Source organism: Mastigoproctus giganteus, chromosome 2, assembly GCF_048544385.1.
Source record: "Mastigoproctus giganteus isolate SK-2022 chromosome 2, ASM4854438v1, whole genome shotgun sequence".
Taxonomy (NCBI): domain Eukaryota; kingdom Metazoa; phylum Arthropoda; class Arachnida; order Uropygi; family Thelyphonidae; genus Mastigoproctus; species Mastigoproctus giganteus.
This window is the reverse complement of record NC_143576.1, coordinates 206,212,980-206,236,489: the sequence shown is the minus strand read 5'-3', so window position 1 is coordinate 206,236,489 and position 23,510 is coordinate 206,212,980. Positions and strand designations below refer to the sequence as shown.

General features: G+C 38.8%; 1 protein-coding gene across 1 annotated transcript in view; it reads left to right on the top strand.

The window, feature by feature from the left end:
• The window catches only part of LOC150089963 (uncharacterized), a 153,132-nt gene that overhangs the window by 64,656 nt on the left and 64,966 nt on the right, over positions 1 to 23,510 (top strand). The window contains exon 17 of the mRNA XM_090390147.1: positions 17,047 to 17,139. Within this exon, the coding sequence (XP_090246273.1) occupies positions 17,047 to 17,139 (93 nt within the window). The remainder of the gene's footprint in view (positions 1 to 17,046; positions 17,140 to 23,510) is intronic.

The window sequence follows — 23,510 nt, the reverse complement described above, 5'->3', positions numbered from 1 at the left end:
TATTAGTAACGGCCGCATGGTGCAAGAAAGCCTATGGCTTATGCTGCACCAGCCAAAAAAAAAATAAAATAAAATAAAATAAAAATTTAAGTGAACATGGTCTACTAATATGTAAAAGGCTGGAGAAATCTGCAGGTTAACTTGTAGTTAAATTACAAATTAACTCTTGGCTGAATAAAATATAAATATTTATATGATAATTCAAGGTTACTGCATGTGATGAGCCTTTCTGGGTGTCTACTTTGCAGTGTGTGTGTGTGTGCGTGCGTGCTTTGCAAAGTAAATAGACCAGTTAAGAGAGGGATATGAGAACCAATTTTAAAAACTAAAATTAAAATTAAAAATAGTTAAGTTATAGAAAATTTGCGGAGTGGATGAACCTAGAAGAAACTCACAGCTATCTAAATATCTCAATTACCTGAGGTTACTTTAAAAAAAAACCATAATTTTCATCTATCAACTCCCTAAATAGTGAACCCTACCCAGGGATCAGAATAATAGTTATTCTTGGAAAAACCAAATTAAATTGCATGTAATCTGTTAGACACATTGAATATTGTGAGATAGCCTGATAAATGGTGATTTTACCTGTAATATATTCAAGAGGTAAAAAAAAGGGAAAACAAAAGTTACAAATCAGTAAAATATTATTAGGCTGTAATAACAATTTTAAAGGTTCTGAGGAGTTCCAGAATGCTCACCAATAGGCTAGTGCAGATTAAGTGATCACAGATAAAGAAAAACGAAATTAATGAAAACTATGGCCAACAATATCTCATCTTTTCAAGGAAAAAGCCACAAGAACCTAGAAACTACTCAACATGTCCACTGAGTCTATAGCACTTTTATCATTTGAAGCAAACTGAAATGTGCTTCACTGGTTCCAGTACTTGAAGCAGTTCATAATGAAGTGGGTATTTTTTTTTTTCCTATTTGTGCTTTATAAGTTTGCTTCCTTGCATCATGTTGACAATGCTAATTTTACTTCAGACAATTAATGAAATCAATTAATATCAGTTTATTGTCAAGACTTAAAATAAAAGTACACTCTGTTGCTTATGCTTCTGTGTATATCACTGTATTTGTATAGTGATAAGAGCAACAGTCTCAAATATAACTAGATGGGTACTATAACATAAAAAATAGTTATACCCCAAAGCCATTGCGAAGGCAGGTGGGCTTACATCTTTAAAATTAACAATAGAAACAGACAAAAAAAAGAAATAATGAGGATATGTATTAATGAAAATAACATTATCGTAGAACAGTTTTTAACTAATAACACCATCACAGAATCAGATTTAAGATAAATAAGATATGCATTGTAACAAAACAAAAATCTGAAAGCAGAGTGTCAAAAAGCAAATTCAACATCAAATGTCAGAAGGAGAAATAAAATTGACTGAGATCTATTTAAAGGACATCAAAAATGAGAGTGCTTTTGAGAGACAGTATAACTGATCATATAATTATTAAGACTGGATTATAAAGAGTGCATTGCAGCAATTCTTTTACAAATCACGTTAAAATCTGATCTGAGGCAAGGATACAATCGATATTTAAGGAGCTAATGCTTGGAATCAGGCAGAGTTTCCTCTCTGCATATCAATTTGATGAAGTCTGTTGAGTAGAGAAATTCATTTAGGTTCTAATTTACATGATCTATGCATTCGTTACCTGCGTGTAGTACACACAATTGATAAGTTACTCTGGGATTACTACTACTCTTGTGTAGTACCTTGCATTTGTCAATGTTAAATTTCAACTGCCATTTCTCAGCCCACTGATCGAATTTTCCTACATCTTGTTGCAGTAGCTCACCCTGATGACTGTCATTAACCACCCTGCCAACCTTTGTATCATCTACAAACTTAGACATTAAACCTGATATACCTCATCAATATCATTGATAAATATTGAAAACAACAACAGACCCCACACTGAACCCTGGGAAACTCCTCTAATAACATTAGTCCACAAAGAACAGTGCCCATTGATAACCACTTTTAAGGCTTTTTAAGTTTGTCATCTGCTGACTATGGAGTCAGTTATTGTATAGTCATATTTTCTAGATTTCTATCTTCTGGTTTTGTGGTAATTCAATGCTGTACATTTAAATGAGTTGATATTAAGACTGCTGGCAGCTGCCCAGCTTGAAAATTCATTTACATATTGTTGAAGTACCTTCAGTACCTTCTTGACTTGTGATGGGACTGAATCATCATTAGCATAAGGAGGAAGTTTGGTGTCTGTGTGAGCCTAAAACTACTAACTAAAAAAAAACAAAAAAAAAACTTACAAAATCTCGCTTTCTCAATTCAAAATAGGAAGAATAAAGGTTGCCCAAAGGAAGAATAATTAGCATTAGTAGAGGCATATGATGCAAGAAAGCAAGCTTATGCAGCATCAGCCAAAAAAAAAAAAATTCCACTTCACCCCTCAGTTCGTTCGAAATACTTGTCCAGCTGAGCCTTAAATTTATTTAGGCTATCAACTTCCACAGCAAGGGATGGAAGTCTGTTCCATCAACCAACTAACTGCTGGCTAAAGGCAAATTTCCGCACATCTGTCTTTCCTCAATTTGAATTTATGCCCTCTCAGGAGATTATTCTGAGCAAGAGGAAGAATCCCATCAGCATTGAGCATGCTCAAACCATTCAATGCTTTATACACCTCAATCAGATCGCTTCGTAGGTGCCTAGTCTCCAGACACTGTAATTTGAAAAATTGAAGCCTTTCTTTGTAACAGCAACACTTTTGTTCCATTCACTAATCTTGTTGCCCTTCTCTGTACTCGTTACAGCAGCTCTACATCCTTCTTGAAATATGGCCTCCAGACCTGTATACAGTACTCAAGGTGTGGCCTGGCCATTGCCTGATACAAGGGGATAATCACCTCCTTATCCCTGCTAGAAAAATTCCTGTATATCATTGACAAGGCACAATGAGCTACACTTGCAGACCATCTGCACTGCTCATAAAACTTCATATCTGCCTCCATAATTACCCCCAGATCCTTTTCATTCTATACCACTGCCAATGTAGAACCACAGAGTTGATACGTTACTCTGGGGTTACTGCTTCCCATATGTACTACTTAACATTTATCAATATTAAACTTCATTTGCCACCTCTCAGCCCATCTGCTCAACTTTCCTAGATCCTGTTGCAGAAGCATACTGTCATTAGTGTCCTTAACAACCCTGCCAACCTTCATATCTGGGCCAATCTGATTCATCCCTTTTCTTCTACAGTTTACATTGGTAAAGAACTCTTTGCATCCTTTGCCAAAGATTTCTCATAATCTGCCTTTGCATGCCTAATCTCCTTTGTGACTTGGTTACAGACCAACTTATATCTATCATAGGTTTCCATGTCACCCATTAATTTATATGTATCCCATGCACTTTTCTTCTCTGCCACATGTCTCATTAGTTCATCTGACATCCATTTTTGCCAAAATCTTGAACAATATTTCTTAGGTGGTATGTAAAGCCTAGTAGCTTTCAAGATTAATTCTTTGAATGCTTCCCATTTTGAATTTGCTGTTGGTAACATCATCAGTTGGTCCCACCATATAGAATTTAACTACTGTCGCAGACCACCGTAATCGCCTTAACGAAAGCAAAAACCTTTCCCTTTATCCCTGATGGTAGTTACCTCTTTGAGTAAATCCAACTTCAGTCACCGTGATCACTGCCACCTAGTGGTTCCTTTATCTGCAGATTCTTAATGCATGAAGAATCACTACTGATAATCAGATCAAGAGTATTACTTCCTCTAGTTGCCTCCCAAACATGCTGATGTAGAAAACAATCATCCAATAAATCCAAAAAAGCCTTGCTAGTGTGTGAGTGACCAACCCACAAATTCCAGTGAATATCTGGGAAATTAAAATCCCCCATTATAAGACTCTCTGATTTACTGGCCCACTCTATTTCCCTCTACAGTTTCTTATTATACTCATCAGAGTCATTAGGCCTATAACACACTCCTACTCTCAATTTTGATTTCCCAGTGGTTATGTCGCACCAAACTGACTTGACACTGCATTGTCCAGCGATGTCGACTGGCTGTACCTCCTCGGATTTTATGTGTTTCTTAACTAATAGCATAACCCTTCCTATCCTGTCTATCTTTCCTGTACACATTGTACTTCCCAAATTCCAGTTCTGCATTCCTTATATCTGTGTGACACCACATCTCTGATATCCCAACAATATCTGCCTTTGATGTTTTGACCAACACCTCAAATTCATCAAATTTATTTACCAAACTCCTATCGTTGGTGTATACGCAAGTATACATGCACCTATTCCTATTCTTAGCTACCCTAACACAATCCATGTGTTTACTTGTACCGCAATGACTGCCAGCAGTCTCTGAAATACCCTGCATCTTGTTTTCCACGCTGCTGCTCATTCAAATAGAAGCAGTGCGAGAATCACTTTCACCTCTGCCAGTGGCTACTAGGCACCTCCGTAGCCAGGTGGTAAGGAGCAGCAGTGCGTAGCACATGCTTCTTGATTAGACCGGGGTTCGAGCCCGTCACCACCAAATATGGAGGATTCGGAAAGGTCAGGGAATGACCACCGCATATCCTGGAGCAATATGGCCTTAGTTGCTAATGCTCCTAAAAACCAAGTGCAAGTTCAGGCATTGATGTGGGCAGCTGAGAGCTTGATGGGCCCCTCAATTATATCCTTCGAGGGCATCCACCCTGTCCTTCAAGCTCTCATATAGGCCCATAACAACGCTGAGTTGTCGCCTGATTTCCTCACACTTCTTACATCGGACACACACAAAGACACTCCTATTGGCAATATCATGTCCTGTACCTGACTGTTCCACAAACATCAAGCAAGCAGCACATTTTAAAAGGCTGATTCAGAGGGCAACAGCCCCCCTCAGTGACACCTCCGTAGCCAGGTGGGCAGGAGCAGCAGTGCGTAGCATATGCTTCTTGATTAGACTGGGGTTCGAGCCTGTGCCCACCAAATACGGAGGATGCGGAAAGGTCAAGGAATGACCACTGCATATCCCCGGAGCAATATGGTCTTAGTTGCTAATGCTCCTAAAAACCAAATAACAACAACAGCCCCCCCCCTCAGTTATTCCCTGAGCCACAGCACTCACATTAGCTTGAGCCTTTTGCTTTGCTGCTCTGGTCTGAGTCATGATTTCGATTCAGTTTCAATAAAATTTCAATTTCAGTACAGAATTATAACCCTAAACTTATATCCCAATGCAGTTATAACACTATATTCTATAGCCGACCGGGCTAGCCGGGTGGGTAAAGTGCCTGCCTGGGAACCCAAAGGTCGTGGGTTCGAATCCCACCTCGGGCTTGGATCAAAGTACTGCAAAAACCTTGGGAGGTGCATTATGGCCACAGAAGCCAATGTGCCCACAACAACCAAAAAAAAAAAAAAAAAACTATATTCTATATACAGGGTGATTCACTACCAGTGCGACAAACTTGCAGGAGGTGTAGGGGGCACAAAGACGAATCGGAATCACATAGCATTGCAGGGTCCGAAATGCCTTCGTCATGTGGGAGGTCGCGTTAACAAAGAAGCAAATAAAAAGAACAGAAACAGCAACTCGTTAGTGTAACAGAAATCATTTTAATGAAAAGTTTTACATTGGCAACAAGCCATGCTACAGAAGGTGTTCGAAAGTTCGACCAGAAGCAGTCACACAGGCTTCACAGCGTCACCACATGGAATCCCTAACGTTCTGGAAGATTCCTGGCGTGCCTCGAATCTCCCCGGCAGCTACAGAGATGCAAGTGACGAGGTCTTCAACTGAATCAACGGGGGCCTTGTACACCAATGTCTTCATTTGACCCCAGCAGAAAAAGTCCAGGCATGATAGGTCCGGCGATCTAGCAGGCCAATGGACCAGACCACCACGACCTATCCAATTCTGTCCAAATGTAACGTTTAGGTGTTGGTCGACGTCATTGGTGTAATGTGGGGGAGCCCCATCATGCTGGAACCACATTGAGTGCCACAACGACTGAGGAACATGTGCTTCTTCAATAAGTTCGGGCAGGATTTGCTGTAGAAAGATCAAGTATGCCCAACCGTCCAGATGAGGGAGCAGAAGGTACGGTCCAATGAGGTGGTCTCCAACAATGCCGGCCCGAACATTGATAGAGAAATGGTGTTGAGTTGCACGTGTTCGCGTACCATGGGGGTTCTCCAAAGCCCACAAATGGGTGTTATGTTGATTGAAGGTTCCCTCTCTTGTGAAACTTGCCTTATCCGTGAAAAATACGAATGCAGCAAATGCGCTGTCTGTCGCACTCTGTTGAAGAAACCAAGTAGCAAAAGTCCTCCAGAGTGGATAATCCCCAGGCTCCAATGGTTGGACGCGTTGCAGATGGTATGAACTCCTTTGATTTGTTGACAGTATCCTCCATACAGTGGATTGGGAAATACCCAATCGTTGGCCTATTGCTCGAGTACTCGTACTCGGATTGCCTTCTGCAAGAAGTAGGTCATTCTCCTCATTGTCTGGCATCCTCGTCGTTCGCTCTCGATTCATGGTACCTCTCGTGAAACAACCAGTCTCACGTAACTTTCTGTGCACACGTGCGAAAACAGTATGGTGAGAAGCACGCCTGTGCGGGAAACGTTCCTGGTACAAGCGCAGAGCGGCACGCCTGTTACAGTCCGCAGCTCCATATGCGAGGTGCATGTCGGTCAGTTCAACATTTGAATACTCGTCCATCCTACTGCCTCGGGAACCAGTTCGCAAATGCTGACTTCCAGCTGGTTCGCTGTTCACGCGACCTCCCGTTCAATGTCCTCTACCGCATGATGAAGGCGTTTCGGACCCTGCAATGCTATGTGATTCTGATTCGTCTTTCTGCCCCCTACACCTCCTGCAAGTTTGTCGCACTGGTAGTGAATCACCCTGTATGTATTTTTCGGTATCGAGTATTGTCTCCAAGTTCGTTATATAACTTCCATATCATGTTATGTATTAATTAATATTGTTACATTTGTAAAATCTAAGTCGTTATATATATTTAGTTAAAAAGTACAACTTAATTGACAATGAAGTTTAACAATATTAATAAATTTTACTGATTAATTGATAATGTTATATACTATACTATACTAAGCTAACGCTATCTAGTATGGGACATAACGTTGTATCGTTTAACAATGGCGGCAAGTTATGAACGGCAAATCTACGGAAACTTAAGTATTAATTAACTTACAAAAGCTGGCCGGGTGGGTAAAGTGCCTGCCTGGCAACCCAAAGGTCGCGGGTTCAAATCCCTCCTCGGGTTTGGATCAAAGTACTGCAAAAAAAACCTGTGGGAGGTGCATTATGGCCACAGAAGCCGATGCGCCAACTACTAACTAAAAAAAAACAAAAAAAAAACTTACAAAATCTCGCTTTCTCAATTCAAAATAAACCAAGGATCTTGACTAGGTCTGTAAGCTACTTATAGAAAATAATTTAATATAACAATTAGTCAATAAAGTAGCTAAATAAGCTAAAAACGTCCGCTCGCCATAGCTGCAAAACTTGTAAAACACATAACCTTACTGATACTAAGTAATAACGTACAAAATCTCTATCTAAGTTAAAAATTAAACTAAGTATCGTAACTAGGAATATAAAGCTACTCTAGAAAATAAGTTAATATGCCAATTTAAGTTAATAAAACAGAAAAAACTTCTCTATTTTCCGGAGCCATAAAAACTTCGCCTGCACAAGGCTACTCTCGTTCCCAATATAATACATAAATATTACAAAGCAAGAGCACTAAAGCTGTTTCTTGTAGAATTCCTCTCTCTATAGAATGTACACATTGGATAGCACTTTGTTATATGATACTACACTAAGTGATCACTGAATTATGACTACCTACCTAATACTGTGCTGGGCAAGTGTTCACACAGATAATAGCTGATATTCGCCTAGGCATTGACCACATTAGACATCTGAAAGCGTTCGTAGGGATCTGCAGCTATGCTACCTGCAAATCTTTCCACAGTGCTGGAATTGAGGACGGTTGTGTATCCGTACAGCTCACTTCACTTTCCAAAACATTCCCCAGGTGCTCGATTGGACTGAGGTTAGGAAAATTTGAAGGATAATCAAGATGGATAGTGTCTTCATTGTGTTCCTTGAACTAATTGTACAAAGTGCAGGCCCAATGACAGCACATTATCATCTCGGAAGATGCTGTTTCTGTCCATGGTCTCTTAAGAGCTGCTGGTAGACCTTGCAGTGAAACGTTGATCCACATGCACTAGAGGTGCTAGTTCTTGCCAGCAAAACATGCTCCATATTAAGTAACCACTGCCACCTGCCTAGATAGTGGGCACCATGCACGATGTGTCCTTGCTTGCACCTCAAATGAAGGCATCCATTGTTGTGTTGTCGAAAGGTACGTGGACTCATCTGACTAGCACACTCATTTGCAGTTTTCCATTGTTTAACCAGCATGTTGACACTAAAGCATTGAGCCAAAGATGATCAGTGGTGAGAAGAGGGCTCTCTTGGGTCGTCTGCTGTGGAACCCTACATGTTTGAGTGTGTAGTGCATTGTCATTTTGGATATTGTTCTTGCATTGCCCATATTGTATTACAAAGTAATACAATATCGGCAATGCAAGGAATGTAGGAGCAGAAGAATCCTTTTTGCAAGATATAAGACGACTAAGTTTTAGAAGGATTGAAATCAACTAAATTGTCTTTGCCCCACTGGAGGATTACCTGGAGATCAGCATTTAAGGAACTGGTAGCGGATATTCGAGAAGTTGAAGCTGATTGAGCAGGGCAAGGTTTCTCAAAATGGAAAGTGGAATGCAATGTGCTCTCATCGGCAAAACTATGGATAGAATTTCCGGTCAATCAAAGAAGGTCATTAATATACAAGAGGAAAAGAGTGGAAAAAGAACTGAACCTTGGGGGACACCGGCATTAGTGGAGAAGTTAGAAGACAGAGGGCCATCTACCATCACCCTCAGTGAGCGATCAGAGAAAGAACTGGATAACCAATTAAAGATAACAGTTGGCAAACCATAAGATAGAAGCATGTTCAGAAGACCTTTATGCCAAACACGATCGAAAGCCTTTGAGATGTCAAGAGCAACTGCTTGTATTTCACCAAACGTTTCCATTGAATTTGTCCATAAATGGTAACATAAGCCAGAATATCACCAGTGGATCGACTCTGACGGAATCCATACTGGCGATAGTTGATCAGACGGAAGGTTTCTAGGTAGTTTAAGAGTTGGCGTCTAATTGATTTCTCCATTACTTTAGAAAGAGAAGTAATTGCAATGGGACGATAATTGGATGGGAGGGATTTTTCACCCTTTTTTAGGAACTGGCTGGATGTGAGCAAATTTCCAAGCAGAAGGAAAAACACCTTTGGAATTAGAAAGTGAAAAAAGGATTAGGTTCAGGAGCACAGGTTTGGGGAACAAGTGGAGAAACACGATCAGGACCTGGAGCTTTCTTAGCATCAAGATTCATGAAAATCCTTCTGACATCCTTTTGACGGAAGACCACAGGAGGCATTGAATGGAGCATGTTGGGAATGGTGGGAGGTGTTTTACCAAGATCATTAATACATGAGTTGGAAGAAAAATGGGATGGTAGCAGGTCAGCTTTATCCTTGTCTGAAGTGACAACGGAACCATCTGGTTTTGACACAGGTGGGAGCAGAGATGGGCAAAAGTTGCCGTCAATAGCTTAGCATTAGCATTAGTAGAGGCATATGATGCAAGAAAGCAAGCTTATTCAGCATCAGCCAAAAAAAAAAAAAAAAAAAAAAACAACCACTACTCCCATTTCACCCCTCCGTTCGTTCGAAATACCTGTCCAGCTGAGCCTTAAATTTGTTTAGGCTATCAACTTCAACAACAAGTGATGGAAGTCGGTTCCACCAACCAACCACCCGCTGGCCAAAGGCAAATTTCCGCACATCTATCCGACATCCGTCCTTCCTCAATTTGAATTTATGCCCTCTGAGGTGATTATTCTCAGCAAGATGAAGAATCCCATTGGCATTGGGCATGCTCAAACCATTCAAAGCCTTATACACCTCTATCAGATCACCTCGCCGGTGCCTAGTCTCCAGACTGTAAAACTTAAGCCTTTCTTCGTAAGAGCAACCCTTTGTTCCATTCACTAATCTTGTTGCCCTTCTCTGTACCCGTTCCAGCAGCTCTACATCCTTCTTGAAATGAGGCCTCCAGACCTATATACAGTACTCAAGATGTGGCCTAACCATTGCCTTATACAAGGGAATAATCACCTCCTTATCCCTGCTAGAAAAATTCCTGTATATCATTGACAAGACACCATGAGCTACTCTTGCAGCTCGTCTGCACTGCTCAGAGAACTTCATATCTGCCTGCACAATTACCCCAGGTCCTTTTCAGGTCCTTTTCAGCTTTGGCAAGAGACCAGAATTCTCGGCACTACTGAGGAAAGAAGCAAGTTTTCTACTCTTAGCCTGTTCAAAAAACTAGTTTGGACTGGTTATTAGCTGCTTTACAATTGTTGTGAGCTTTCGTGTAGGCAGAAAATGAAACTGAAGAATTGGAAACAAGCCAATTACGACATGCAACATTCTTCTCTTGAACAGCGTAGCACATTTATTTGAAAACCAAGGTTTAGATAAAGGACGAGATTTTAAAGTAGAGTGGAATAAAGGATTCCATTCCTATAAGAATAATTTTACTGAGACGATCTGAGCAAACGTTGGCATCAGAAGTTTTGAAACGGTAATCCAACCAAGGCAAAGAAGAAAAGAAATCTTGCAGGTCATTCCATTTTTCATTCTTGTAATGCCAAACAACACGAGGTTGGGAATAGCCATGAGATAAAGGCTCCATTGGAGAAGAGACAATCACCAAGTTGTGATCTGATGTGCCTAAAGGACCACAAACTTCAGCTGTGTACTTAGAACGGTTGTTTGTGAGAAAAAGATCAAGCAAGTTAGGATTGTCCGGTGTTCTTGTTGGTAAATGGACAATCTGTGCAAGGTCATTAGTAATTGCAAAAGCCTCAGCATCTCGACCAGCTGGGTCGGTGTGGCTAGAAAATGGAAGCCATTTGTAGTTGTAAACATTAAAATCACCAAGGAAAATTATCTCACTGTTAGGAAAGTTGGACTGGAGAAAGTCAAGTTTCAAAGAGAGGAAGTCAAAGAGCTCCAAGTGATTAATGGAGTTGGGAGAATGGTAGAGACAAGAAATGGACATTGAGATTAGAATTGAGACCACGCATATTTGTGAAATGAACTAGGAGGCGTTTTGGAGGTTTAGATCTTTTCGCAGATAAGCTTACTCTATTAGTTTGACAATTCATGGTGTATTCAATAGTAAGAAAAAGTGGGTGGGACATGCTGTATGAAGTAATGAAATTTTTGGATATGGCGTACACATGGTAAGAATATACCCAGATCCTTGACATAACGTGGCCTCGACAATTCCCCCCCCCCCTGCATACACACTACTCGGACCCCCTCCAGTCACTATCTGGCAGAGTAGAGGTAGCAAGATTATACACTAGCTGATCTGGAAGCCTCCTAAAGAGTTACCAATAGGTTCGGTCCGGTGGACTAACTAGCGGCCCTCCTGCGAACACCGTTTTAGAGCTGTACCCTCGAAATGTAAGGAAGATTGGATCTCACCATGATTTTCGTCATTATTTCAAAAGTCATCGGTCATACTGCATGATGGACGAGATGGGCAAGGGTTGACCGGAACTTAGTTCTGGAGAATTAACATGGTTCCCACCACTTCAAGCCTCCAATAAGCAAAGTGTTGGTATTGCACCAGTTTATGGGAGCCGTCTACCACCTAGTATTGCCTGGTAACACAGAGGGGTGACATCCTCCATGTAGTGTGGTCACCACACCTCGACCCCTGCTTATGTTAGTTCACACCTGGGTAGTCACTCATAGTGCTTGTGCACAGAGGTTATATCCAGGATTATTAACAGTCCCACCGTCATGTAGGTGCAAGCAGAGGATCTGGCTGTCACAGACTGTCCGGACTTCGCCGAAATTGGGTCCACTTGACTTGAATGTCACCCGAATATCAGTTCCATCAGCATTTTAGACTTCCAGGTAGCAAGTACAGGTTGTCTGGCATATCTGAGAGAATGTCTGTGACAGCCTCAGTGATGTTACAATACGGTCAAACATGAAGTTCTCTGAGCATTGTAGACAGGTTGCAAGGAAGGCCCATGGTGTCCTATTAATGATTTACTGAAAATTTGCTAGTAGAAATAAAGACTCATAATCCCATTATATAAGGCTATTGTTAGACCACACTTCGAATACTGTGTTCAAGTATGGAGACCATACCTAAAAAAACGACATCAAGCTTCTTGAAAGGGTCCAAAGATGGGTAAATCGCCTGGTGAGATTGGCAAAAGGGCCTCCATATGAAGAAGGACTTTGAATATGTGATTCGCACAGCTTGGAAACTAAGCACCTTAGAGGAGACTTGATTAAGGTGTTTAAGGCTCTGAGAAGCAAAAAGTAAAATGAATGAAGATGAAATTTTCATGGTTATAAATGATTTTAGAACTACGGGCTGTAAATTCAAATTATGGGGGAGAAGTTTAGACTGGATTGCAGGAAGTTTTATTTTAACCGGCAAGTTATAACTTACTGTAATAAGTTACCTACACAGGTAGTTGAGGCTGACACTTTCGGGAAATTCGTGGGTCAGCTGGGTAGTTACTTACGGGAGGAGGGAAATGCATAGGTTGTCTATTGTTTTTTTTCTTTTATTATTTATTAATTATTTATTTTATTTAATTTTATTAGTATTTTACGTTTTTTTTTTTTTTTTTTTTTGTCTGGTGCAGCATAAGCCTTAGGCTTCCTTGCACCATATGACTAATGTTAATATTTTTGATAGGGAATTTAGGATAATTTAGCCCAGGGGATCACATCTGGTGAGTATGGGCTTGGCACACCCAGGGTTCTGAGCTGGATATCATCATTCTTCTCTTTATTGGTGATTGCTGAGTCATAATAAAGATTCTTCTCTTTATTATGACTCAGGGTAACTCGGGAAATTTTTTTTTGGCTGGGGCAGCATAAGCCTCAGACTTCCTTGCACCATATCACTAATAATAATAAAAATACTGGTCAATAATTACTGTGATAATAATTTTTATTTTTAGCCCAGTACTTGAAACACTTTTTTCCAAATAAATAAAATAAATAATAATAATAATAAAAAATAGAGGGACCCGTCAGTACCTGATAAATAATCGTTCTATAGTTTCCTAATTGCATGATGTAGGTCTTGTCTTCTTTTGTGATATGAAGATTAATGATTATATCCTCTTTGTTAACCAGAAATTGTGATGCTACAATTTTAGTGGTGTAATCATTTGCACCTTTTTTTTTTTTTTTTTTTAGCTAAATTGATCAGCAAATAGATTGTCAATATGTATTGAGTCCATAATCGCATTACTTTGATGGGACAGTCGAGAGGTGCTACTTCGCGAGATGAGAGATTCAGTAAAGGCCAGTAAATGATTCTAGTGAGGCCTGGAATCATTTTGCTTGATAAGGCTATATATTGAGGCAATATAACATATTTCATGATATGAAACCGTACTTTATTCAGGGCAGTGGCCAAAATATCGCCGCTATAAGCGCAGCAAATTAAAATTAACAACGTTAATTATAGTTTAAAAAAAATCCGAACTTCTTTTTTTACTGAAACGTACGACAAATTTTTTACACACATTGGGAGGTGGAGGGAATCCAATAAGCATTTAAATTCCCATCATAGAAACGGGCAAATAGAAATTAAAAATAAAACATTAAAAGTATAAAAAAAGAAAGACTATTTTATAATTCTTTCTGAATTATTGGAAGTACGTTTTAAAGCCTAGTGTAAGGGTCACGCATGCTCCGTCAGAGTAACAGGTTGGAATCACTGGTTCAGTCAGCTTCACGCTGTGACTGGCTGACGGTGTAACGGTATGGATCACCAACCCATGTTTTGTCGGGTAAACTTTCAGTTTTTCAGCGTTGCTTTCGTTTTCGACTGTCAATTTTTAAAATGATCAAAATTGAATTGGAAGTTTTGGTCGTTTTAATTGTTCTATTTCCATTGGTTTATTGTGTTGGATTTAATTTGAAAAAAAAAATAATAATAAATAAATATATATATACAGTATAAGTATTTGGTAAGTATCACTTACTGCTTTTCGACTGGGCACTGGTTTCAGCTTCGATTTCATTTGTGTCGTTCTGCTTAGATTTGGCTAAGGTAGTTGAATTTTTTTTTTTTCGGAAACGAGACTGATATTACTAAAGGCATTATTTGTTCATATCATCCAACGTACTGTCATAATTAGTAATAAAAATTTAAGTGCCAAATTTTAAACTTGCTTGCTTTTTAGTGATTGGAAGATATGGTCCTAGGAAGAAAATCGCTTCCCGAGTTTAAACCAACGGCAAAGGAGGAAAAATCGCTTCCTGGTTTTAAACCAGAGCCAAGGGGTGGGGGGGATAATCGGGAAAATTGTGAAATTCCCGTTTAAATCAGAGATTTTGCACAGGATTAGATAGCAAAGCGGCATTCACTAACCTAAAATCGTTGTGATTAACTGTCAATCGCTCATTGTTGCAAAGAAGCTTGTACTGAAAACTAACCAAAATAGTCCTTGCCAATTAACAAGGGGTTCGTTGGGAAGAGTTTCAACCAAAAGAAATATTGTATATATATTTTTTTTAACAAGGGTCTCAGGTAATCCCAAAAATTTAACAAATTTTAACAAAATAGTCCTTGCCAATTAACAAGGGGTTCGTTGGGAAGAGTTTCAACCAAAAGAAATATTGTATATATATTTTTTTTAACAAGGGTCTCAGGTAATCCCAAAAATTTAACAAGAGGCTCTTGCAAGCCTTCTCTTTAACTACATTTATTTTCAACTTATCTTACTTCAGTATTTATTTTTACTATCTTTCTATTTTCTATTCCTAAGATCTGGCCAACAGTAAATGATAAAACTGGCCCAACGAACTTTCAAATACTTTAAAACATTAATTATACACTAGCCCAAATTTCCTCTGTAATTTTATCAGAGTTTTTTCAAAATACTTCTCTGTTAATGACAGTCCTGAGGACTTATTTTTCCCCCATAGTGTCTTCTTTCTCTCTCGATCCCTTCTTCCATCTAATGCAGTGCAAGGCTTTTTTTTTTTATCTATATGCTCTTGAATGTAGTCTAATTGTAGAAAAAATTCCCTAAAGAATTTTGAGTAGAATTACCATAGCTGTATGGAGATAGCTACTATCTGTCTGCCTTACATCAAAATGTCCAAACCTTCTCTTCAATAAGAATCTTTGGCTAAATACAGCTGGACACCTGAATGTCAGTTCACTTGGTTATGTCCTGGTCCACAATAAGCAACAGACTGCAGTCTGCAAATGGAATTTTACATCACGATTCCTGCTGTTGCTGCCTTTTTTTTCCCTTATTCTCTTCATCTTAATTTTTTTCTTACATCTTTCTCATAGTATCACATCACATCAATTTTACTATTTACTATTAAACACTCTCTTTCACAACAATACTACTTTCCATTTCTTTTCTTAATCTGAAGAAAGAGCAGATGGGCCTGCTTTACACACATATGCATGCATTAAAACTACATCTTCACTTCTCAAAATCAAACTGATAATTGGTTCTATACACTAATTTCCATAAAAAAATTTGCATATTTTCTCTTCTGAATATAACTTCTACTTGTTCATTAAAAATTGCCCAATGAAAACTGTCACCTTTGAGTGGCTGCCATTTCCTATCTGTTGACAACTCAAATTCTAATTTTTCAAATGTTTTTGTTTACTGTGCCCTTTCAAAATACAGGCCATTCCTTCTGTTTACTGTTAAGCTGACCATTTGATTTCTTTGCACTCATTTGGCCTTCCCTTCATCTATGCTGCTGTGCTATTTGTAAGGGATATCTCTTGCTGTGCTATTTCTTGCTGTGTAAGGTGATCATAGAGCATTCTGTTTTGGCCTCTACTTAATTTGAAACTTGCTGCTGTCTGTTCTTTGCTTCTTTTTATTTTTACTTAAATCTAAATCCTCCTGTATAAATATACATAATAATATTTTTCCATTACTCTCCTATTTAAAAAAAAAATCTTTATAAAAAAATTAATAAAACAAGAATACATGGTTGAATGGATTCAGATCTGTTTGAATTCTGGGCTAACTGGTTGAGTTGTTGGACTTCCTTTTCTTTAGATCAGGTTTTTTACATTGCTCTGCTATTAGATAGGGTATTGTCATGCTTGGAAGTGCTCATTTCCATAGAGCTGTCAGACTATGAGTGATATGGAATTTAAACTTTGTTTCTGAGAATCAAGAAAGTAGAATGAAATGACTGACATGATTCTTGTAAAAAAATTTGTCTAAGAGATTCTTGGAATGGATCACACACATGGGCCTGGCAGACTTCTAATGTAGATAATCCACTAGATGTCTTTCTTTGAATTGGGACTCTTCAACATCAGCAGAGATAAAATCAGATATGTTGAACCAAACCAGCCACATTGGAAAAAATTGGTTAAAGCTACTGATGTAAAGATTTTTCTGACACTGAAAACCATATCAAAAACTAAATCAAGCATAATTAGAATAGTTTATTCAAGTTGTATATGGTTAGTAGTTCTTTTATTTAGGTTTAGATGAAATGATGCCAGATTTCTGTCTCTTCACATATCATTTACAGCAGGTCATTGACAGTAAGGAAACTGTGCAAGTGATTATTATCTGCTCCCTTTTCCTTATCTAACAGAATAATGTATTTATTAACTTGTTTGTTTTTTTATTAATGTGCCTGTCAAGAAAAGACAGGGTTAAATTTGTTTGTAAATGATATTGGAAATGCATGATATTGAAATAAATATATATGAAAGTTTTTTTGTATGTTGTAATTATATATTGGTTTCATTTTTTTTTTTGATTTGCTAAATAATCCAGTAATATTTAAAATTTATTTTCCTTATGCAGGAAAGAGATAGATTTAGTTGGGTATGATGGTCGCACCTATAAAGGCTGCATAAAAAATAAGGAGGGTGTAACAAAAGCACAGGCACATTCAGGGTAAGATACTGAAAACATTTTTATTGGAGCAACAAATTGTGTGTTAAGTCTGTAAAAAAAAAAAAAAAATAATATCTGGTATTGTACTAATAGCTCATCAATTTCTGTGTAAGTTTCTTTTTAATTAGTGTTACTAATTAGCATTGCTAATTTTTATAGTGTGAGCAGATATGTGGTTCACTCCAAATTTAGATGCTTATAGCACAAATATTTATAAATAATTTTCATTAGACTTAACCTCTGCTCTGCCCAATAATATTATAAGTACTGAGAAACTATGATGTTATATTTAACACTTTGGTATGGTGCCATTTTGTTGCATCAGCAGTATGGTGCAGTCTCATAGACTGCTGTAGCTTTTAGTGCACCTGATGTTTGCAGGCTTTGATACAATAGGAATATATTTTAAATTATATAAAATACAAGGAATAACTTTTATAGGAAACTGTCTTAACTTTTTATTTTTGTTTTACAGAAGTGTTATACTGTATAAAACATGAAAAAAAAAACATTTTGAAATTTTATTAATATTACAGAAACAAAAGTTTAAATATTACAAGTTTGTAAAATGTGAAAAAAATAGAAATACTTGTAATAAAAAAGAATTTATAATATTACATAATGAATTGCACATTAATTATTATGTACTACAAAATATTATTTTTTAAAAAATTAATTACATGAAAACAGAACATGTCAGTGGGTTGCAAATTTGTAAGAATACTGTTGAACAGACAATTAAAGGTTAATGAAATGTGCATGACCATGGGCAAAGTAAAACCAGCACAAGCTGGAAAAGTTGGCCAAGTGTTTTGGTGACATCACAAACACATCTAATGCACTTGTTGTAACTCTTCCAATTGGTGGGACTTTAGAATATGAAGACACAAATGAGAATTCTTTGCTGAAAGATAAAAACCAGTGCTATAAGGCATAAAAGTATCATCATGACCTTTTACCCTAGCTGTTTGCATTTCTGTCTGTAATATGTAAATAGATTTTATTGCTGCTAACCCAAAAGGTAATCAAGGTTTTGGTTAAAAGGAATCAGTCTATTAATTATTTAGCAGGAAAGGTTTTCTCTTTTTAGCAATAGAGTAACCCAAAGAAATTTGCACAGGCAACTTTGAAAAAAAAAAAAAAAAAAATTGGTGATATAAAATTGATTGTGTCATAATGGGTCAATAACAATCTCAGCACGTTGATTGAATTTGTGGATTGTGAATTTGTGATTGTGATTGTGAATTTGTGTTTGGACTGTTTTGAAAGAGGGAGCGGGAATTATAGAAGCCAATTCAGAAGAACAGTGCCCATGGAAGTATATGTAGGAGGCATGCAGCAGAAACAGTACGTCTATGAGACAGCGAGTGGAGAGACTCTGTTACAGGTGAATCATTAATTAACCTAACTGCCCTCTTCTGAATGGAATCAAGAAGCCTGAGAGAGGTTTTGGGGGCACCACCCCACATGGAACAATATTCCATGGCAGGGCGGATTTGCGATTTGTACATAGTGAGCAGCTGTTTGGAAGAAAAGTAACGCTGAGAGCGAAAGAGAAAACCAAGTTTTTTAGATGCAGAGGAAGCAATTTTTGTAATGTGCTTGTGCCAAGAGAGATTAGAAGTCAGGGTAATCCCCAAAAGAGATATATCATTTTGCCTAGAAATTGGAGTGTCACTAAAGATAAGCATATGAGCAGTAGAATCCTTTTTGCGAGATATAAGACAAGACTGAGTTTTATAACGATTGAAATCAACTAAGTTGTCTTTGCCCCACTGGAGAATTACCTGAAGATCGGCATTTAAGGAATTGGTAGCAGATTTTCGAGAAGTTGAAACTGATTGAGCAGGACAAGGTTTCTCAAAATGGAAAGTGGAATGCAATGTGCTATCATCGGCAAAACTATGGATAGGCTTTCCAGTCAATGGAAGAAGGTTGTTAATATACAAGAGGAAAAGAGTGGGAGAAAGAACTGAACCTTGGGGGACACCAGCATTAGTGGAGAAGTTAGAAGACAGAGAGCCATCTACCATCACCCTCAGTGAGCGATCAGAGAGAAAACTGGATAACCAATTACTAAAAACAGTTGGGAAACCATAAGATGGAAGCTTGTTTAGAAGACCTTTATGCCAAACACGATCGAAAGCCTTTGAGATGACAAGAGCAACTACTTGTGTTTCACCGAACCTTTCCATTGAATTAGTCCATAAATGGGTAACATAAGCCAGAATATCACCAGTGGATCGACACTGATGGAATCCATACTGGCGATTGTTGATCAGACAGAAGGTTTCTAGGTAGTTTAAGAGTTGGCGGTTAATTGATTTCTCCATTACTTTAGAAACAGTAGAAGTAATTGCAATGGGACGATAATTGGATGGGAGGGACTTGTCACCCTTTTTAGGAACTGGCTGGATATGCATTAGCATTAGCATTAGTAGAGGCATATGATGCAAGAAAGCAAGCTTATTCAGCATCAGCCAAAAAAAAAAAAAAAAACCCTCTCCCATTTCACCCCTCCGTTCGTTCGAAATACCTGTCCAGTTGAGCTTTAAATTTGTTTAGGCTATCAACTTCAACAACAAGTGATGGAAGTCGGTTCCACCAACCAACCACCCGCTGGCCAAAGGCAAATTTCCGCACATCTATCCGACATCCGTCCTTCCTCAATTTGAATTTATGCCCTCTGAGGTGATTATTCTGAGAAAGATGAAGAATCCCATTGGCATTGAGCATGCTCAAACCATTCAAAGCCTTATACACCTCTATCAGATCACCTCGCCGGTGCCTAGTCTCCAGACTCTGTAATTTGCAAAACTTAAGCCTTTCTTCGTAAGAGCAACCCTTTGTTCCATTTACTAATCTTGTTGCCCTTCTCTGTACCCGTTCCAGCAGCTCTACATCCTTCTTGAAATGAGGCCTCCAGACCTGTATACAGTACTCAAGATGTGGCCTAACCATTGCCTTATACAAGGGAATAATCACCTCCTTATCCCTGCTAGAAAAATTCCTGTATATCATTGACAAGACACCATGAGCTACTCTTGCAGCTCGTCTGCACTGCTCAGAGAACTTCATATCTGCCTGCACAATTACCCCCAGGTCCTTTTCATTCTCCACCACTGTCAGTGTAGTACCGCAGAGTTGATACATTGCTCTGGGGTTACTGTTACCCATATGTAGTACTTTACATTTGTCAATGTTAAACTTCATTTGCCACCTCTCAGCCCATCTGTTCAACCTTTCCAGATCCTGTTGCAGCAGCATAGCGTCAGTAGTGTCCTTAATGACCCTGCCAACCTTTGTATCATCTGCAAACTTAGACATTAAACTTGATATCCCATCATCAATATCATTCATAAACACCGAAAACAACAATGGACCCAACACTGAACCTTGAGGAACTCCACTAATAACATTAGTCCACGTAGAGCAGTGTCCATTGATTACCACTCTCTGTCTTCTGCCACTCAACCATCCCCTTATCCATAGCAGCAATTTGCCTCCAATGCCACACTGCTCCAATTTGTGCAGCAGTCTTCCATGTGCAACAGTATCAAAAGCCTTTCTAAGATCCAAATATATAATATCAAAGTTATTCCCTGCATCCAGTTCTTTTGTGACTACATCATAGTATCCAATCAAATTGGTCAGGCAAGACCTGCCCTTAACAAAACCATGCTGCGTCTGAGCTATAACTGAATTCTTGTCTAGATGATCCTGCAGTGCTTCTTTAACCAGTGCCTCCATTAATTTACCTGGAACAGAAGTTAAACTAACAGGTCTATAATTACTTGTGTCAGCCTTTGATCCTCCTTTGTGAATTGGGGTTACATTTGCACATCTCCAGTCTATGGGTACCTCCCCTGAGTCCAAAGAAGCTCTCATAATTATGGCTAAGGGTTTGCATACTTCCTTTGCTGCCTCCTTTAATATAACTGGATAGATCCCATCCACCCCAGGTGCCTTTTTTATGTTTATCCTCAACAATCTCTCCTCCACTTTCCTCTCAGTTATTACAAAATCATCCAGCTCACTGCCAATGTTTACTTTACCTACATCATTCTCCTTCCTGAATAACTCCTCATGCGTGAATGTAGATGCAAAATACTCGTTTAGATTGTTAGCCACCTGAGCAGGATCCTCAACTGTTGAACCATCAATATCCAGTGGACCAATCTGATTCATCCCTTTCCTTCTCGAGTTCAAGTATGTAAAGAACTCCTTTCTGTTTTTCTTTGCATCCTTTGCCAAGGATTTTTCGTAGTCTGCCTTTGCCTGCCTAATCTCCTTTGTGACTTGGTTACAGACCAACTTATATCTATCATAGGCTTCCATGTCACCCATTAATTTGTATGTATCCCATGCATTTTTCTTCTCTGCCACATGTCTCATTAGTCCATCTGACAACCATTTAGGCCTAAACCTTGAACAATATTTCTTAGTTGGTATGTAAAGCCTGGTAGCCACCAAGATTAGTTCCTTGAATGCTTCCCATTTTGAGTTTGCTGTTGGTAACATCATCAGTTGGTCCCACTGTATAGAATTTAAATACTGTCTCAGACCATCATAGTCGCCTTTACGAAAACAAAAACCCTTCCCTTTACCTCTGATGGTAGTTACCTCCTTGAGTAAATCCCACTTCAACACACTGTGATCACTGCCACCTAGTGGTTCATTTATCTGCAGGTTCTTAATGCATGAAGAATCACTACTGATAATCAGATCAAGAGTATTGCTCCCTCTTGTTGCCTCACGAACATGCTGATGTAGAAAACAATCATCCAATAAATCCACAAAAGCCTTGCTAGTGTGCGAGTGACCAACCCACAAATTCCAGTCAATATCTGGGAAATTAAAATCCCCCATTATAAGACTCTCTGATTTACTGGCCCACTCTATTTCCCTGTACAATATATTATTATACTCATCAGAGTCATTAGGCCTATAGCACACTCCTACTCTCAATTTTGATTTCCCTATGCTTATGTCACACCAAACTGACTCGACACTGCCCTGTCCATCGATGTCAACTGGCTTCACTTCCTTTGACTTTATGTGTTTCTTAATTAATAGCATAACCCCTCCTCCCCTCCTGTCCTGTCTATCCTTTCTATATACATTGTATTCCCCAAATTCCAGTTCTGCATTACTTATATCTGTGTGACACCACGTCTCTGATATCCCAACAATATCTGCCTTTGATGTTTTGAGCAATACCTCAAATTCATCAAATTTATTTACCAAACTCCTAGCATTGGTGTACACGCAGGTATACATGCACCTGTTTCTATTCTTAGCTACCCTAACACAACCCATGTGTTTACTTGTAACGCAATGACTACCAGCAGTCTCTGAAATATCCTGCATCTTGTTTTTCAGACTTCTGCTCATTTGAATAGAAGCAGTGCAAGAATCACTTCCACCTCTGCCAGTGGCTACTGTTAATCTATTAGTCCTTGTATCCCCCCCAACTAGCAGTTTTCCGACCCACCTAACACTGCCTCGACAGCATCAGCAAAAATTCTTGCACCCTTTCTATTAAAGTGTATCCCATCCCTGTAGAAGCAATCTCTCCTGTTAACAAGTACAGTCCAGGCTGAAAAAAATTCTACCCCTTGAGCCTTGCACAATCCCTCCAGGGCCGAATTGATCGACAAGGCTCTCATCATATACTCCCTCCTATTGTGTGATATGAGCAAATTTCCAAGCAGAAGGAAAAACACCTTTGGAATAAGAAAGTGAAAAAAGGTGGTAAAGAATAGGAGTAAGTTCAGGAACACAGGTTTTGAGAACAAGTGGAGAAATACCATCGGGACCTGGAGCTTTCTTAGCATCAAGATTCATGAAAATCCTTCTGACATCCTTTTGACGGAAGACCACAGGAGGCATTGAATGGAGCATGTTGGGAATGGTGGGAGGTGTTTTACCAAGATCATTAATACATGAGTTTGAAGAAAAATGGGATGCTTGCAGGTCAGCTTTATCCTTGGTTGAAGTGACAACAGAACCATCTGGTTTGGACAGAGATGGGCAAAAGTTGCGGCCAATAGCTTTGGCAAGAGACCAGAATGCTCAGCTACCATTAGGGCAAGAAACAAGTTTTCTACTCTTAGCCTGTTCAAACTCTAGTTTGGACTGATTAGTAACGGCTATACAATTGTTGCGAGGTTTGGTGTAGGCAGAAAATGAAACTGGAGAATTAGAAACAAGCCAATTACGATATGCAACATTCTTCTCTTGAACAGCCTTAGCACATTTATTGGAAAACCAAGGTTTACATGAAGGACGAGATTTTAAGGTGGAGTGTGGGATAAAGGATTCCATTCCTGCAAGATAATTTCACTGACACGATCTGAGCAAACGTTGAC